This window comes from Suncus etruscus, chromosome 6, assembly GCF_024139225.1.
Source record: "Suncus etruscus isolate mSunEtr1 chromosome 6, mSunEtr1.pri.cur, whole genome shotgun sequence".
NCBI lineage: Eukaryota > Metazoa > Chordata > Mammalia > Eulipotyphla > Soricidae > Suncus > Suncus etruscus.
The window spans coordinates 1,006,605-1,023,164 of NC_064853.1; the positions used below are offsets into that span (position 1 = coordinate 1,006,605).

At 61.3% G+C, this 16,560-nt stretch overlaps 1 protein-coding gene across 1 annotated transcript in view; it reads left to right on the forward strand.

Moving 5' to 3' along the window:
* AGRN (agrin) overlaps nucleotides 1–16,560 on the forward strand; it is a 162,439-nt gene that overhangs the window by 12,446 nt on the left and 133,433 nt on the right. Inside the window, exons 8-39 of the mRNA XM_049774505.1 lie at nucleotides 191–409; nucleotides 494–688; nucleotides 774–974; nucleotides 1,066–1,214; nucleotides 1,291–1,396; nucleotides 2,496–2,612; nucleotides 2,745–2,909; nucleotides 3,031–3,174; nucleotides 3,265–3,389; nucleotides 4,742–4,847; nucleotides 4,934–5,266; nucleotides 5,541–5,678; nucleotides 6,045–6,172; nucleotides 6,259–6,373; nucleotides 6,450–6,563; nucleotides 6,839–7,204; nucleotides 7,330–7,522; nucleotides 7,696–7,911; nucleotides 8,081–8,310; nucleotides 8,401–8,535; nucleotides 8,681–8,777; nucleotides 8,874–9,038; nucleotides 9,125–9,236; nucleotides 9,415–9,426; nucleotides 9,558–9,674; nucleotides 9,767–9,959; nucleotides 10,028–10,115; nucleotides 10,280–10,303; nucleotides 11,212–11,244; nucleotides 11,510–11,734; nucleotides 11,951–12,054; nucleotides 12,219–12,489. Of these exons, the coding sequence (XP_049630462.1) occupies nucleotides 191–409; nucleotides 494–688; nucleotides 774–974; nucleotides 1,066–1,214; nucleotides 1,291–1,396; nucleotides 2,496–2,612; nucleotides 2,745–2,909; nucleotides 3,031–3,174; nucleotides 3,265–3,389; nucleotides 4,742–4,847; nucleotides 4,934–5,266; nucleotides 5,541–5,678; nucleotides 6,045–6,172; nucleotides 6,259–6,373; nucleotides 6,450–6,563; nucleotides 6,839–7,204; nucleotides 7,330–7,522; nucleotides 7,696–7,911; nucleotides 8,081–8,310; nucleotides 8,401–8,535; nucleotides 8,681–8,777; nucleotides 8,874–9,038; nucleotides 9,125–9,236; nucleotides 9,415–9,426; nucleotides 9,558–9,674; nucleotides 9,767–9,959; nucleotides 10,028–10,115; nucleotides 10,280–10,303; nucleotides 11,212–11,244; nucleotides 11,510–11,734; nucleotides 11,951–12,054; nucleotides 12,219–12,376 (4,823 nt within the window). The 3' untranslated portion in view covers nucleotides 12,377–12,489. The remainder of the gene's footprint in view (nucleotides 1–190; nucleotides 410–493; nucleotides 689–773; nucleotides 975–1,065; nucleotides 1,215–1,290; nucleotides 1,397–2,495; nucleotides 2,613–2,744; nucleotides 2,910–3,030; nucleotides 3,175–3,264; nucleotides 3,390–4,741; nucleotides 4,848–4,933; nucleotides 5,267–5,540; nucleotides 5,679–6,044; nucleotides 6,173–6,258; nucleotides 6,374–6,449; nucleotides 6,564–6,838; nucleotides 7,205–7,329; nucleotides 7,523–7,695; nucleotides 7,912–8,080; nucleotides 8,311–8,400; nucleotides 8,536–8,680; nucleotides 8,778–8,873; nucleotides 9,039–9,124; nucleotides 9,237–9,414; nucleotides 9,427–9,557; nucleotides 9,675–9,766; nucleotides 9,960–10,027; nucleotides 10,116–10,279; nucleotides 10,304–11,211; nucleotides 11,245–11,509; nucleotides 11,735–11,950; nucleotides 12,055–12,218; nucleotides 12,490–16,560) is intronic.

The window sequence follows — 16,560 nt, forward strand, 5'->3', positions numbered from 1 at the left end:
CGGGTCTGTGTCTTGTCCACGTCTGTTGTCTGTCCTTCTCTCTGCTGCATCCTGTGCCTCTGGCCGTCTTCCTCTCCCTACTCACCCCCCCCCATCCCCAGGGAAGAAATTGCTGTGGGGAAGGGACAGGCAGGGCTTTGTGCAGGGTCGGGGTAGTGACTGGCCCACTGAGTGTCCACCTTCTCCCCAGGCCAGCCCCCGTCCCCCTGCCAGGGGGTGCAGTGCCCGTTCGGGGCCACCTGTGCTGTGAAGAATGGGGAAGCCACGTGTACCTGCCCCCAGGAGTGTTCCGGCGTCTACGACCCTGTGTGTGGCAGCGATGGCATCACCTACGGCAGCACCTGCGAACTGGAGAGCACGGCCTGCACCCTGGGGCAGGAGATCAGCGTGGCCCGCAGAGGGCCCTGTGGTCAGTGGTGGGTGGGCGGGCGGGTGAGTGGCCTTGCGGGTATGGGAGCACCCAGGTCCCTGCATGATGCCGCCTCCTTCCCAGACCGCTGCGGCCAGTGTCACTTCGGAGCCTTATGTGAGACGGAGACAGGCCGCTGCGTGTGCCCCTCGGAGTGTGTGGCCATAGACCAGCCCGTGTGCGGGTCGGACGGGCGCACATATGCCAACGAGTGTGAGTTGCACGTCCACGCCTGCACACAGCAGATCAGCCTCCGGGTGGCCGCAGCTGGACACTGCCGTGAGTGGGGCTGGGCAGGGCAGGGTGTCGTGGCGGGGACGTCGTGAGTCCGCCAGCAGCCTCCTGACCGCCTCTCCCCCTGCAGAGGCCTGCGGGGACACCGTGTGTGCCTTCGGGGCCGTGTGCTCGGCCGGGCAGTGTGTGTGTCCCCGGTGTGAACGGCCCCCGCCCGGCCCCATCTGTGGCAGTGACGGCGTCACGTACCAGAGTGCTTGTGAGCTCCGAGAGGCCGCATGCCAGCAGCAGAAGCACATCGAGGAGGCCCGAGCAGGGCCTTGCGAGGAGGGTAAGTGACGGCTGGTGATGCAGCAGTGGGCTGTGGGGGGTGGCCGCCAGCCAGGCGCCCTGGTGACACCCTGACCCACACACACGCGCAGCTGAATGCGGCTCAGGAGGCTCCGGCTCCGGGGAGGACGGCCAGTGTGAGCAGGAGCTGTGTGAGCGGCGTGGAGGCGTCTGGGACGAGGACTCTGAGGACGGGCCTTGCGTCTGTGATTTCAGCTGCCAGGGCACCCCAAAGAGTCCGGTAGGCCTGGTGACCCCGATTTGGGCGGGACGAGGCAGGCTGTGAGGCCCCCCCTTCACCAAATGCTGCCGTCCAGGTCTGTGGGTCCGACGGCGTCACCTATGACACTGAGTGTGAGCTAAGGAAGGTCCGGTGTGAGTCTCAGAACGAGCTGGCCGTCGTGGCAACAGGGCCTTGCCAAGGTGGGCATGTCCAGTCTCTTTCCCAGCCCATTTCAGACCTTTTTTCTGCTGCCTTTGCCCCCCAAGTCTCAGCACTAACTCCCCATCCCCACCCCCGTGTATGTAATTTCACCAGGAGTCATGGGGGCCATGTATGTGATCCAGGGTGCGGCCATGCATGTCCAGACCTGCATGCATGCGGCAGCCTCATGCTTCCTGCATATCCAGTCCCAGCCCACAGAGGGGTCCGCACAGCCGCGTGTCTGTTTGGGGTGTGTGTGTGTGGAAAGGCCACAGGGCTGGGGGCTGGGGTGTGCACACCAGTGTGATTGTGTTGTGTGTGTGTGTGTGTGTGTGTGTGTGTGTGTGTGTGTGTGTGTCCTGCTCAGTGCTGGTCAAATGTTCCACCCAGGGAAAGAGCAGTCTGTAACAAGAGGTCACAGCAGGAAATAATCCAAACAAAGCTGAGAGTGAAATATGTGCGGCCAAGTTAGCAATCTGTCTCGTCAAGCCGAGAGGGGGGTGGGAAGGCCTACCCTGAGCCAGTCCCTCCCAGGTTGGCTTGAGACAGGCTGGGTAGGAAAATCTCTGTTTTGTATAGAACCAAGTTGTAAACAAACAGAAACAGACAAACCAGGGATGATCTATCAAGTTGTGAGCTGTAAACCAACAGCCAAACACCCCGTGTGTGCCAGGCTCCCCTTTGCCCATCATTGGGGGTTCTCTAGTGAGCAAGCTGGTCACATTCTCGAAGCTCATTGCACACAAATACGGAGTGTGAAATGTGGGACTGGGAAGACACACAGAGGCTGTGACACGTGGGCACCACAGTTCAACCCTTGATACACGAAGGGAGGGCCCTGTTGTCCTGTGTCAAGTGTGTGTGTGTGTGGGGGGGTGAACAGGCGGTCAGGGCAGGAGGTGAGCGTGTGTGTTGAGTGTGTGTGCCTATGTTGGAGGGCGCGTGTGTCAGCGCAAACACACTAGTGTGGTTTCTGCGGTACACCACTTCAGCCCTGGGCCCCAGAGGTATGTTCCCAGCTGTGAGGGCTCATTGCAGGGAGGGCAAGGCAGAAGGGCCAGGCTGAGGCGGCACCTGAACTCCTGTCCTGGCCTGCAGGTCCTACCCTGGCCCCACTGCCACAGGCCATCCCTCCACACTGCGCCCAGAGCCCTTACGGCTGCTGCCCGGACAACCTCACCGCTGCACAGGGAGTGGGCCAGGCCGGCTGCCCTGGTGAGTGCCCCTCGCACCAGCCCCCATGAGGCCGTGTGACCCTGTCCTAGTGTCCTCCGTGATGAGGCCACGTGACCCTATCCAAGTGACCCCCACCAGGCCACGTGTCCCTGTCCCACTCTGTTCCTGCAGGCTCCTGCCACTGCAACCCACACGGCTCCTACAGCGGCACCTGTGACCCAGCCACAGGCCAGTGTTCCTGCCGCCCGGGTGTGGGGGGCCTCAAGTGTGACCGCTGTGAGCCTGGCTTCTGGAACTTCCGCGGCATCGTCACCGACAGCCGGAGTGGCTGCACCCGTGAGTGTCAGGTGCCCCGCCCCGTGAGCCTGTCCTACGCGACGCCCATTTGGTGGGTCCTAGTCGGGCTGTAGGGCTACGGGGAGGTCCCGCACAGACCTGGGCCTTGCTCTGCCCGCAGCCTGTCGCTGTGACGCACAGGGCGCAGTGCGAGATGACTGTGAGCAGATGACTGGCCTGTGCTCCTGTAAGCCCGGGGTGGCTGGCCCCAAGTGCGGGCAGTGTCCGGACGGCCGCGCCCTGGGTCCTGCTGGCTGTGGGTCAGGTGAGTGGCCTGCGCTAACCGGCTGAACTGTGGCAGGGCTGAACAGTAGGCCGGGCCCTCTGAGTTGGCAGTGTCCCTGTCTGTCTCCAGATGCCTCCGTGCCCACCACATGTGCCACCATACACTGCGAGTTTGGGGCATCCTGCGTGGAGGAGTCTGGGTCTGCCCACTGCGTGTGCCCGACTCCCACGTGTGTTGGGGCCAATGCTACCAAGGTAAGAGCTGGGATGTGTGGGAGGACAGGATGGGCAGGGAGGGCCTCCTCACGTCCTTTATTTATTTATTTTTTTTTTTTTGGCTTTTTGGGCCACACTCAGTGCCGCTCATGGATTACTCCTGGCTATGCTCTCTCAGAAGTCACTCCTGGCTTGGGGGACCAAATGATACGTTGTCTGTCCTAGGTTAGCGCGTGTGAGGCAAACACCCTACTGCTTGCACCACTACTCTGGCCCCACATCCTTTGGGTTTTTTGTTTGTTTTTTTGTTTTGTTTTGTTTTGGGGCCACACCCAGTGATGGTGACACTCATGGGTTACTCCTGGCTATGCGCTCAGAAATCACTCCTGACTTGGGGACCATATGGGATGCTGGGGGATCGAACCGCGGTCCATTCCTAGGTTAGCACGTGCAAGGCAAGCGCCTTACCACTTGCACCACTGCTCCGTTGCCATGTCCTTTGTTTCTGTTTGTTTGTTTTGTTTTGTTTTGGTTTGGTTTTTTTGTTTGTTTGTTTCTTGTTTTTTGGGCCACACCCGTTTGATGCTCAGGAGTTACTCCTGCTAAGCCCTCAGAAATTGCCCCTGGCTTGGGACGCCAGGGGATCACACGGAGGTCCTTCCTCGGCTAGGGCTTGCAAGGCAGACACCTTACCTCTAGCGCCACCTCTCCGGCCCCTTGTTTTGTTTTTTGGCCACACCCGGTGACACTCAGGTTACTCCTGCTATGCGCTCAGAAATCCCTCCTGGCTTGGGGGACCATATGGGACGCTGGGGGATCGAACTGAGGTCCCTCCTAGGCTAGCGCGTGCAAGGCAGACACCTTACACCTTCTTGCACCACAGCTCTGTCCCCAAGTCCTTTGGGTTTTTTGTTTTTGTTTTTAGGTCACACCCGGCAGCGCTCAGGAGTAACTCCTAGCTCTGTGCTCAGAAATTGCTCCTGGCAGGCTCAGGGGATTATATGGAATGCTAGGCAAATGCCCTATAGCTGTGCTATCTCTCAGGCTCCAGAACAGCTTACTTAAAAAAAAAAAAAAAAAACTACTTTATTTAAGCATTATGGATTAACAAATTGTTCATAATACAATTGTTTCTGGCCTTTTTTGTCCCAATACCATCTCTATCATCAGTTAACTATTTTTTGGGGGGGACACACCTGGCAGCGGTCAGGGGTTACTCCTGACTGTGCTCAAAAATCACTTCTGGGGGGCCAGAGAGATAGCACAGCCATAAGGCATTTGCCTTGCATGTGGCCAACCCAGGATGGAATTTGAGTTGGGAGGAGACCGTTAACAACCTTAAGGAGAGAACAAAACTGACCAACTTCCTCGTGTCCTTACCGCATGCTCAGGTCTGTGGGTCAGACGGAGTCACCTACGGGAACGAGTGTCAGCTGAGAACCATCGCCTGCCGTCAGGGCCTGGACATCTCCATCCGGAACCTGGGGCCGTGCCACGGTGAGTCAGCTGCCCCTGGCCCTCCGGCTGTGGCCTGTGGACCTGGACTAGACTGGGGGCCCGGCCTCACTCTCCTCTCCCCACAGAGGCTGTCACTGCTGACACTTCCCCCACATCAGTGTCTACAATCACTGCGGGGTCCCTCCCGAGCCAGGCTCTGCAGCCCCCGACGAGTGCCCACCCGGTGGCTCCCAGCAGCATGCCCTCCAGCCCGCCTACCCCTCGGCCTTCCGCACAACTGTGGACCACAGCCAGCATCCCCAGGGCCACAGCCAGGCCCGCGCTGACCATGCCCCCTACGGCGCCCCCAGCGGCAGCCAGCCTTGCCACGTCCGCCTTTGGCGAGTCTGGCAGCGCCGACGGGAGTGGTGATGAGGAGCTGAGTGGGGACCTGGAGGCCAGCGGGGCTGGCTCAGGGGGTGAGTACGGGTGCGAGGGGCTGAAGAGATAGCACAGCAGTAGGGCATTTGCCTTGCACATGGCTGACCCTGGATGGACCCGGGTTCCATTCCCGCCATTCCATTTGGTCCCCAGAGCGTGCCAGGAGTGATTTCTGAGCACAGAGCCAGGAATAAGCCCTGAGCACCACTGGATGTGACCCCAAAACAAACAAACAAAAAAGAGTACAGACACTGGGACCTGGGGCAAGGCCTAGAGGGCATGGGGCTGGCTCTTATGGCACCCCTTTTGCAGGACTCGAGCCCCCCGAGGCGGGCCGTGCTGCGACCCCGGGGCTGCCCGTGGAGAGGGCGTCCTGCTACAATTCGCCTTTGGGCTGCTGCTCAGACGGCAAGACGCCCTCGCTGGATGCAGAGGGCTCGAACTGTCCTGGTGAGTGGGGCTGGGCCGGCCGTGGTGGCGCCAGGAGCCTGGGACGCCGGCACCGCAGGTCTGCGTCATGGCCCAGGGCACTCAGACCTCCCTCTGCACCTACGGGTGCCTGTTTCTGGGCTCCCGCCCTGCACACGGGCACGTGAGGTCCCGGCCCCCACGCTCGTGGGCACCCAGGACCCGCGGCTAACCCGTCTCTCCTGTTGCAAGCCAGCCTGGCTACTACCCCGAGGAGTCCTCCTGGTAACTGCCGGGGCCCACTAACATCATGGTCATCTGACTAACACGCTCGCTGCCCGCCAGGCTTGCTGCTGGGGCCGTGCCCAGCCAGTACCGGGCGGGACCTCACTGTCCCCTCCCTCACAGCCACCAAGGTGTTCCAGGGGGTGCTGGAGCTTGAGGGGGTCGAGGGGCAGGACCTGTTCTACACGCCCGAGATGGCCGACCCCAAGTCAGAGCTGTTTGGGGAGACGGCCAGGAGCATCGAGAGTGCTGTGAGTGGGGCCCCTGGGAGCGCTGGTCCGGGAGAGGGAGGGCCTGGGCAGCGTCCAAACCCTCCGCCTCTCCCCTCCCGACCCAGCTCGAGGACCTTTTCCGGAACTCAGAAGTCAAGAAGGACTTCCGGAGTGTCCGCCTGAGGGACCTGGGGCCTGGCCGCTCTGTCAGGGCCATGGTGGACGTGCACTTCGACCCCAGTGAGCACCGGTCCTGCTGCCTCCCGCGTGGGTGGGGCTCCGAGGGGCTCGTGCTCAGTGTCCGTCCTCCCACCAGCCTCCACGGTGCGGGCCGTGGACGTGACCCGGGCCCTGCTGCGGCAGATTCAAACGTCCAGGCGCCTGGGGCTGAGGCGGCCCCCACAAGAGCATGTCCGCTTCATGGACTTCGGTGAGTCCACGCCCCACCCTTCCACCCACCCGGGCCCACTCGCCGTGGCCCCACTCGACTCCCACCCCTTTCCATGGCCCCGCCCATGAGCACCCCAATCCTTTCTGTGGCTCCTCCCATACGTGGCCCCCCTCCCCTGGCTCCTCCCACATGTGTACCCCTATTCCCACCCCTTTCCCGTGACCCCCCACAAGGTCCAGCCCCTCTGTCCTGCTCCTGCCCCACCTCTGCCCCCAAGGCCCCGCCCTGCCTGCTAACATGACCTCCCTCTTCAGATTGGCTTCCCGCCTTCTTCACTGGAGCCACCACCGGGGCCACCCCCGCCACAGCCACTGCCAGAGCCACCACGGGGGCCCATCTGCTCACCTCCACTTCGCCCCCTCGGACCCTCTCCCTCAGCCACACAAGCCGGCCTGTCATCAGGACCACCGGCCCCCTGCACGCACACACGCAGAGGGCCCCCACCACGGCCCCCAGTCGCGGGTTCACTCTCCGACCCCTGACCCCCCGCCCCCAGCAGCCCCCAAGTCCTTGTGACTCCCGCCCCTGCCTCCACGGGGGCACCTGCTGGGCTCAGGGCGCAGGTGGAGACTTCAACTGCAGCTGCCCAGCGGGCAGGATGGGCACCGTCTGTGAGAAGGGTGAGTGTCCGCTGCTGCAGGGCCAAGGTCCCCACCCTCTACCCTCAGGCCCAGGGAAAGAAAGACATGGATCTGCGGTCTGGGCGCCGACCTCCATCTGCAGCGCCCTGTTCTCCTTCCCACAGCATTGCACCCTTCGGTGCCAGCCTTTGGGGGCCATTCCTTCCTGGCCTTCCCCACGCTGCGCGCTTACCACACGCTGCGCCTGGCGCTAGAGTTCCGGGCGCTGGAGCCCCACGGGCTGCTGCTCTACAATGGCAATGCCCGTGGCAAGGACTTCCTGGCACTGGCACTTCAGGGCGGCCGTGTGCAGCTCAGGTGTGCGGGCAGCCGGGTCTGAGCCAGGGGTGTGGTGGGCACAAGGGCCAGGCATAGGAATAGGCACACAGACGGGCATTTGTAGGCCCAGCTGCATTGCATGGGTCGAAGTGAGCGAGCGTGGCTGTGGCGTCCAGGGCTGGCTCTCAGGCCTGCTTCCTCCCCTCACCCAGGTTCGACACGGGCTCAGGGCCCGCAGTGCTGACCAGCTCGGTGCCTGTGGAGCCTGGTCGGTGGCACCACCTGGAGCTGTCCAGGCACTGGCGCCGCGGCTCACTGTCTGTGGATGGCGAGAGCCCCGTGGTGGGCCAGAGCCCCAGTGGCACGGACGGCCTCAATCTGGATACGGAGCTCTTTGTGGGTGGCTTTCCAGAAGACCAGGCTTCCGTGTGAGCACAGGGCAGGATGGTCCCAACTGGAGGAACTCCCCCAACCCTGCCCAGTCCTGAGCGCCCTGTGTGTGGGTCCCTGAGGCTCAGCCTGACCCCCCTCTGCCCTGCTTCTGCCCTGGCCGAAAGACTGGTATGGAGGTGCCCTGAGCCCTTGCCCTCTTCGCAGGGTGTCAGAGAGAACCTCGGTGGGTGTCGGCCTGAAGGGCTGCATCCGCCTGCTGGACGTCAACAACCAGCGGGTCGAGCTGGGCCACTGGCCACAGGCCGCGACTCGGAGCTCCCGTGTGGGCGAGTGCGGAGCCCGGCCCTGCCAGCCCAGTCCCTGCCTGGGCGGGGCTCTGTGCCAGGAGCTGGAGAACGGCATGTTCCACTGCCAGTGCCCACCGGGCCGCTTCGGTAAGGGGTAGCACCTAGGCTGAGCCCTGGGTGGGGGGGACACTTCTGGAACCTCTGGATTCCAGCCTCGCACCCTCATGTGCCCTGCAGGCTCTACCTGTGCGGACGAGAAGGACCCCTGTGAGCCGAACCCGTGCCACGGAGGAGCCCCGTGCCGCGTGCTGCCAACAGGGGAGGCCAAGTGCGAGTGTCCCCTGGGACGCAGGGGCCCCCTCTGCCAGACAGGTGTGGCCTGGGGAGGGGATTGGCACGCTGCTGGCAGCTGGGGTTTGGTCCAAGGAGTTACCAGGTGGGGCAGGTGGGTCGTTCTCGGGGCTTGGCCATGGGTGCCACGGTCCCCACCAGGGATACCTAACTCTGTCCTTCGCAGTCTTGGAAAGAGATGCCCCCATGCCCTTCCTGGCTGACTTTAGCGGCTCCTCCTTCCTGGAGCTGAAAGGCCTGCACACCTTGGACCGAGACTTGGGGTCAGTGGGACCGACCCAGGGTTGGGGATGGGGTTGTGGCCCTGATCCCCCCCCTGTGCCCGCCACAGCCTCATTGCCACCCCACCTCCTGCCCAGGGAGAAGATGGCCCTGGAGGTGGTATTCCTGGCCCGTCAGCCAAGCGGCCTGTTGCTCTACAACGGGCAGAAGACAGACGGCAAGGGCGACTTCGTGTCCCTGGCACTGCGCAATCAGCACCTCGAGTTCCGCTACGACCTGGGCAAGGGGGCAGCGGTCATCAGGTGTGGTGCCCACGGGACCCAAGAGTGGGAGATTGGGTTCCGGGAGTATGGCCAGGCCTACAGCCAGCTCATGGTGCCCTTTCCAGGAGCACGGAGCCAGTGCCCCTGGGAACGTGGACCAGGGTCTCCTTGGAGCGAAACGGTCGCAAGGGCGCTCTGCGTGTGGGTGACGGCCCCCGAGAGCTGGGCGAGTCCCCGGTGAGTGTCCCCGGGCTCGGGGCCTCCCCACACCCTGCCTTCCTACCCGCTGCCTCCCTCTGCCCACGCCGGCCCTCACGGAACTGTTTTCTCTCTCCGCCTCCCTGTGCCTGTCTCTGTCCCCTCTGCCCCCACTGCTCTCTGGCTCTCGCTCCGCTGCCCCCTCTCCGGATGTCAGAAATCCCGCAAGGTACCAGCTCCCTCTCCTGGGGGGCTCCTCTCTGCCTTCACCCTAGACTAGTGCTCCGGGGCCAGGGGCGGGGCATGGGGCTCGGCTGGTCCCTGCCGGGGACGCGTCCCCTCACTCCGCACCTCTGCCAGGTCCCCCACACCGTCCTCAACCTGAAGGAGCCGCTCTACGTGGGTGGCGCCCCCGACTTCAGCAAGCTCGCCCGGGCCGCTGCCGTCTCCTCGGGCTTCCACGGTGCCATCCAGCTGGTGCGTGAGGCCGGGGTTCTGTGGGGGCCAAGGCTGGGCGTGGGCTTGGGCGCCTCTTGGGGCTGGCCCCTGGCTGAAGTTCTGCCCACCAGGTGTCCCTGAACGGCCGCCAACTGCTGAGCCAGGAGCATGTGGTCCAGGCTGTGGACGTCTCGCCCTTCACAGACCACCCTTGTACCCGGGCCGCAGGCCACCCCTGCCTCCACGGGGCCCCCTGTGTGCCCAGGGAGGCTGCCTACGAGTGCCTGTGTCCCGCTGGCTTCTCGGGGCTGCACTGTGAACAGGGTGAGCGCCGGGCCGGGACGCAGGGGCGGCGGGGAGCTGCTGGCCACCCCTCACCCGTTGTCTCTCAGGACTCCTGGAGAAGGCGGCCGGCGAGCTCGACAGCCTCGCCTTTGACGGGCAGACCTACATCGAGTACCTCAACGCGGTGACCGAGAGGTAATTGCCCCAGGGAGAGAGGTTCCGTGACCTCGGCCTCGTTCGTCCCCTTCACACGGGCATGTACGAGATGCCTCGTGACCACGGCAGGCCACATGGCACCGCCCTCGGCGCTCCCACCCTGCCCCTTTCTTCTGCTCATGGGCTGTCTCTTTGCTTCCAAGCGGACTGACCAATGAGATCCCAGCGTAAGTAGAGCCCGGCCCCGCCTGCCCGGCCTCGCCTGTCCCCTCTCTGCCTCCTCCTACCCCGCAGGGCTGAGCTCCAGCCCCAGGTGGACACACCTCGACACAACCGGGGTCACTGACTCAGCACCCCAGCCAAGTGCTCGTCCCCTCTCCCTGCTGCAGGGCGTCATTCTGTCCTCCACGCCGCCAAGTCCCCCTCCACAAGGCACCGGCTCAAGACACCTGTGTGTGATGAGTGTGTGTGTATCTGAGTGTATATTGTGCACCTCTGTGTGAGTATGTGTGCTTCTGTGTGTGCCCCTGTATGTGTGTGCATGAATGTATGTGTGTTCCTGTGTGCAAATGCGTGTGAATGCGTCTCCTGTGCGCGTTATGCCTTTGTACCTGTATATGTGTGCTCACGTGGCTTGTGTCGTGCTCATCTGCATATGCGCATGAGCATGCCTATGAGCATCAGTGTGCAGGTGTGCGTGTGTGTGCGTGAACCTGTGTGGATGTGCCTGGATGCACGCTTGTACAGGAGCCTGTGAGTGCTTATGTGCTGTGCTTGCCTCAGTGCATGTCTGTCAGGGCGTGACGTCTCCCAGGCAGGTAGACAGAGCCTTTGTCCCCCACGTCACTCTGCTCCCCCTCAGACTCTGCTTGGGCCACTCCTTGGCCCCTGACGGTTTCTAGACGGGGGTGGGGGGCAACAGGTAGTGGCCGGAGCCGGTGCCCGACATTACGCCCCTTCTCCGCATGCTTGATTCTCTGCCAGCAGGGAGCAGGGACTGGCCGCCCTTGGCCACCTGGGGATGGCCCCAGACCCCCCAAATCACAAAGTGGGTGTGGGTAGGGCTGCTGCCATCCCCCTCCTTGCACTCGCCTGTCTGTCCCCTGCTTACCTGCCTCCCTCTTCCTGCTCGAAGCCCCGACGCTCCCGGCCGCAGGGCCCCTCACAGGTGAGCATGTAGCCTGCCTGCTGCCTGCCCTGTTCCCTGTCTCGGCTCACCTCTACTGGGCTTCTCCTCCCCTCTGCTGTGTCTGCCTCGCTCCCTCCTGCCGTCCTGTCCTGCCCACCTGCCAAGTGGTCATGCAGAACCCCCTCCCTGGACCACAGGGTCTCTGTCCGGTCGCTGCCCTGCCCCGTCCTGTTCCTGTCCCATCCCCATCCCTGCCTCCCCCTAAAGGTCCTCTGAGCAGGCCTCTGCCCCCCCCCCCCCCCAGCGAGAAGGCGCTGCAGAAAAACCACTTTGAGCTGAGCCTGCGCACAGAGGCCACGCAGGGGCTGGTGCTGTGGAGCGGCAAGGCTACGGAGCGAGCCGATTACATCGCACTGGCCATCGTGGACGGGCGCCTGCAGCTGGCCTACGACCTGGGCTCCCAGCCCGTGGTGCTTCGTTCCACGGTGCCCGTCAACACCAACCGCTGGCTACGGGTCAGGGCACACAGGTTGGTGGAGCATGGGTCCTGCTGGGGCCATGCCAAGGTCTTGGGGAGGGAGCCCAGTCCTGACCCAGCCTCTGTCTCGAAGAGGCACAGGAGCTCAGCTGCCGGGAGCAGGTCCCTCCGTCCCCTCCCCGGAAACCAGTTGTCCTCCTGGGTTCACTGCTACCCCGGGGCTGCAGTCTTGGGAGCTCAGTGAGGCCCCATCATCCCACCCCACAGGGAGCAGAGGGAAGGTTCGCTCCAGGTAGGCAATGAGGCTCCTGTGATTGGATTCTCGCCGCTGGGGGCCACGCAGCTGGACACTGACGGGGCCTTATGGCTGGGTGAGTGAGTTAAGGGACTGAGAGGATCCCAGGGTCTCTGAGGGGTGGGAGACCCCTCCCAGGGTCAGCCCTGTGTGATCCCTGCAGCCCCTAGAATGGAGGAGACAGGCATGGTGTGTTGGGCTCCAACCCCCTGACTCTCAGCTCTGTCTTTTGTCCTGCAGGGGGCCTGGAGAAGCTGCCCGTGGGCCAGACCCTGCCCAAGGCCTATGGCACAGGTTTTGTGGGGTGCCTCCGGGACGTGGTGGTGGGTCAGCGGCCGCTGCAGCTAGTGGAGGACGCAGCTGCCCGACCAACACTACACCCCTGTCCAGCGGCCTGAGCCTGCTGCCACCCCAGCCCGCGCTGACCATTTTCTACTTTTGTAAACACGTTTCTTTCCTCCTATGATTTTCTTGCCTGTGTGTTGGCCGGAATCGCCGCTGGCTTGGCCTCGTGCTGTCCGTCCAAGTGGTACCTGGCTCGAGCTCTCCAGACCTGCCCCTCACCCGCGGGCTGCCTCCCCCAGCTTGTCCACCTGTCCCTGGGCCTGTGTCTGTCCTGTGAACATCATCTACCTTCTCTCCGACCCTGAGGCCATGCCCCGGGACAGGGTGTGGGGCTCTCCAGCCGGCCCCTGCGATCCTGCCCGGGCCTTTACTGTGACTTAGGAATGTTACTTTGGGCACTGCCCTCCTTGCCTGTTCTCTGCCAGGGTGCTAGAGACCAGACTCTCCAATAACCCTGCCTGTGCATCCAGCTTCCCGGAGACATACCCCCTCCCTGACACCTCAAACCTTTCAAGGAGCAGAACTTTGGGGAAGGTGGTGGATGCCACATATGCTCAGCCCGGCCTCTGTGGCCCTTGCTTCTCTCCGGGCTGGACCTCTCAGTGCTGGTATTACTGGACCTCAGGGCCGGGGGTGGCCAGGGCAGCTGGCAGCTACAGAGAGCGAACCTCTCTCTTCTGGAGTGAAGCTTAGCCACCCTTGTCCAGCATGGACCAAGACAGGTGGGATGACAGACCAAGGCCAGTAGACAAGGCAGCCGGCCTTAAACTGTGGCGCTGTTGTGTCTGAGGGACTCCGGCCCATTGCTCAGAGGGAACCCTGAGTTCTGTTACTAACCCCAGTCTTTTTTATTTTTTTAATGTTATTTTGTTCTTAGTTTTTGGGCCACACCCCGTGATACTCAGGGGTTACTCCTGGCTCTGCACTCAGGAATCACTCCTGGCTGTGCTTGGGGGAACCATATGAGATGCTGGGGGATCAAACTGGGGTTGGGTGCGTGCAAGGCAAGTCCCATCCGCTGTGCTATTGCTCCAGCCCACTAGCCCCCAAGTCTTGTCTGTGTCCATCACTTGAAGTAAAGTCTGAACACTCGGAAAGGAGCTTGCGTCTGTCTGTCTGTCTTGTCTTTCCAGCCCTGGGCCACCAGGTCCACTCAGCCAGCAGCCGGTCCTGGCTTGGCTGACCACAGGGCACAGGCCTTTGTGAGCAACAGGAGGGGCCTGGCTAGGTGTGGGCTGCTCTGGGGGAGAGTCTGCAGTGACTGTGTCTCGATGAGGCCAAAATGGGGCTCGGCATACCTGCGGTTCCCTGGGGGCGTCGTGTGTTTGTGTGTGTGTACAGATTAGCCTTGTACAGGGATTGGCCTGTGTATGGGGGTGGATGTAGGTCTGCATTTATGTGTACATATCAGCCTGCATGTGATTGGATTGGCTTCTGTGTGTTTGTGTGTATACAGATCAGGCTGTGTGTGCGTGCGTGCGTGCACGCGCGCACATAGGTCAACTTTCTTGTGAACATGGGCTGGAGGGCACAGAGGAGAAAGGAAAAGTCCTGGAAGAAACCTGAGTGTGAGACCAGGTGAACCAAGAGGTGAAAATGCTGAGACGCACCTGTCTGGATAACCATGTGTTCCTTTCCGATGTGTGGTAAGGAAACGTAGAATTTAAAGCACCCACAAGCATTGCTGGGTGCACTAACTTTCTCGGCCACCATCTGGGTAGTGGCTTGTGAAGGAGCCAGCAGTGAGGGTCTGGGGGGGCGGGGGGAAGATGGGTGGGTGCTGGACCTGCTGAGGCTTTGGGGAGTCTAGGAAAACTGACCGGGAAAGGCCCAGGCTGGGACTCAGTGGGAGCACGTGCCTGAAAAGCATAAGGCACTGGTTCTGCTGCTCCCAGGACCCAGTCACTGCTGGGCATGGCCCCTCCTGGAATTTTCCCAGACCAGCCAGCCTGCTCTGGGAGTCTGTCGGAGCTCAGGAGAATAGGCAGCAGTCAGCTGGACAGGCCACTTGGAGGGAAGGGGCGGCCTGCTGGGTGCTGTGTGAGGGAGGTCAGCCCTGGAACTCCTGGGTGCAGGTGGAGGAGGAAGGGAAGGGCCCCTTGGTGCTAAAAGGCCTGCAGGGGGTGGAGGTGGGGGGGCGGGAGACCCGCTGCTGCTCCCAGAGATGCCCTCAGGGAGGGAGGGAGGGAGGAAGGTGGCTGGAAAGGGAGATGACCGGTGAGTGGAAGAATAATGCTGCTGTGAGTTTCCAGAAGCTTCTGTACCTTGGCTGGCCGGGGAAGGGTCATCTCTGGGTCCAGAGTCCAGGCGGGCAAGGGCGGGCACCAGACGGGGTCTGAGTTGGTCTGGCAGGCTGGCTGGGGGTAAGGACAGAAAGGCAGAGCACCCACCCTGCCATCTGTTCTTGGCCAACTTTCTAGATGTCTTGGGGAGAAGTGTGGGCCTGGGCGCCTTTAAGGAGCCCAGGGGCGGGGCTTTCCCTGAAAGGGCGTGGCTTCACAGAGGGATGTGGCTTCTTAGGTAGGGGTCTCTGGAGTGCTTGGGACAGATCCACTTAGACCCCAGCCTGGTCTCTTGGTCCTGGGGTCCCGTCATCTGCCCCACTACAACATGGCCCACAGCTAGCCTGACTCCAGTGGAGGAGGAGACACTTTCCAGGGCAGGGCAGAGTTGAGGGGTCTTGGGGGAGGACAGATGGGGGCCATGGCAGGCATCTGTGTCTACCCCTGGGCCCACCAGGTCTGATCCGGGCAGCAGTGCCCTCCGGCCCTATGTGAAACAGGACGACTGTCCCCGAGGTCTGGGTTCCTCCCTCTAGACCTGCACACACATGTGCTCACAAACATCCTCACACACAAACTCTCGTACACACAAATAGACACACATATACATACCCTCACACACATGTGAAGAATAAAATTAATTATTGAGTTCTGGATGGATGGATGATGGTGAGAGGGAGGGATGGTGAGAGGCCTTTCTCCTCCAGCCCGGGCCACGCACCTGCAACTCCCTTCAGCCAGCGCATCTGAGGGTTCAGGATGATCCACAGACAGTCAGGTTTCAGGAGACTTGAAATTTTATTCAAGGCCCTAGCCACCTAGGCTAGCCTTTTCAGCAGCCTATTCCAGCTGCCCTGCCATCTTTTTGTTTGTTTGTTTTGTTTTTGGGTCACACACAGCAGCTTTCAGGGGTTACTCCTGGCTCTACGCTCAGAAATCGCTCCTGGCAGGCTCAGAGGCAAAAGCCTTGTGCCTCCATGCTATCTCTCTGGCCCCTCCTCTATCATCTTAACGTGTTTCTTCTCCCTCCATCCTGCCAGCTCTCCTTCTCCTCTCTTGCTCAAACCTTCAATCAATCCAGGTGCAGTCCACCCACGACCCACTCGTGGCTATGGTTGCTACATTAAGAGTTGAACACCCGGGCCTGGAGAGATAGCACAGCGGCATTTGCCTTGCAAGCAGCCGATCCAGGACCAAAGGTGGTTGGTTCGAATCCCGGTGTCCCATATGGTCCCCCGTGCCTGCCAGGAGCTATTTCTGAGCAGACAGCCAGGAGTAACCCCAGAGCACCGCCGGGTGTGGCCCAAAAACAAAAACAAAAAAACAAAAACAAACAAAAAAAAAGAGTTGAACACCCAATGATCAAACTTCAATTGGAAGGGCAGACGTTTGAAAAAAGGCTAGACTTGGGTGCTCAGGTTACCATAATCTCTGATAAAGAATGACCAAAAAATTGGCCTCTCCAGGAAATCCCGTATTCCCTGGAAGGAATAGGAGATTTAAGTTCCTGTTTGCTGAGTACAAGGACTATGGTGTTTCATAGCCCAGAAAATCAAAGAGCTATAATCAGACCTCACGTGGGCCCATTTTCACCATCCTTCTGGGGAAGGCAGAATTCCACATCCCATTAGCTCCAGAAGCACCCGAACCTTCCCTTGATTCAAAAACTCAATTTTTTTCTTAGGGACCACTGCCATAATAACACCAGCACCAATAAAAATAAAATGAAGGAGCCGGACAGTCAGCATGGAGGCAAGGCATTTTTCTTGCATGCAGAAGGATGGTGGTTTGAATCCGGTATCCCATATGGTCCCCCAAACATGTCAGGAGCGATTTCTGAGCACAGAGCCAGGAGTAACCCCTGAGTGCTGCTAGGTGTGACCCAAAAACCAAACAATAAATAAAATAAAATAAAATGGAAATCTGATGAGCCAATTTGGACAGGTCAGTGGCCC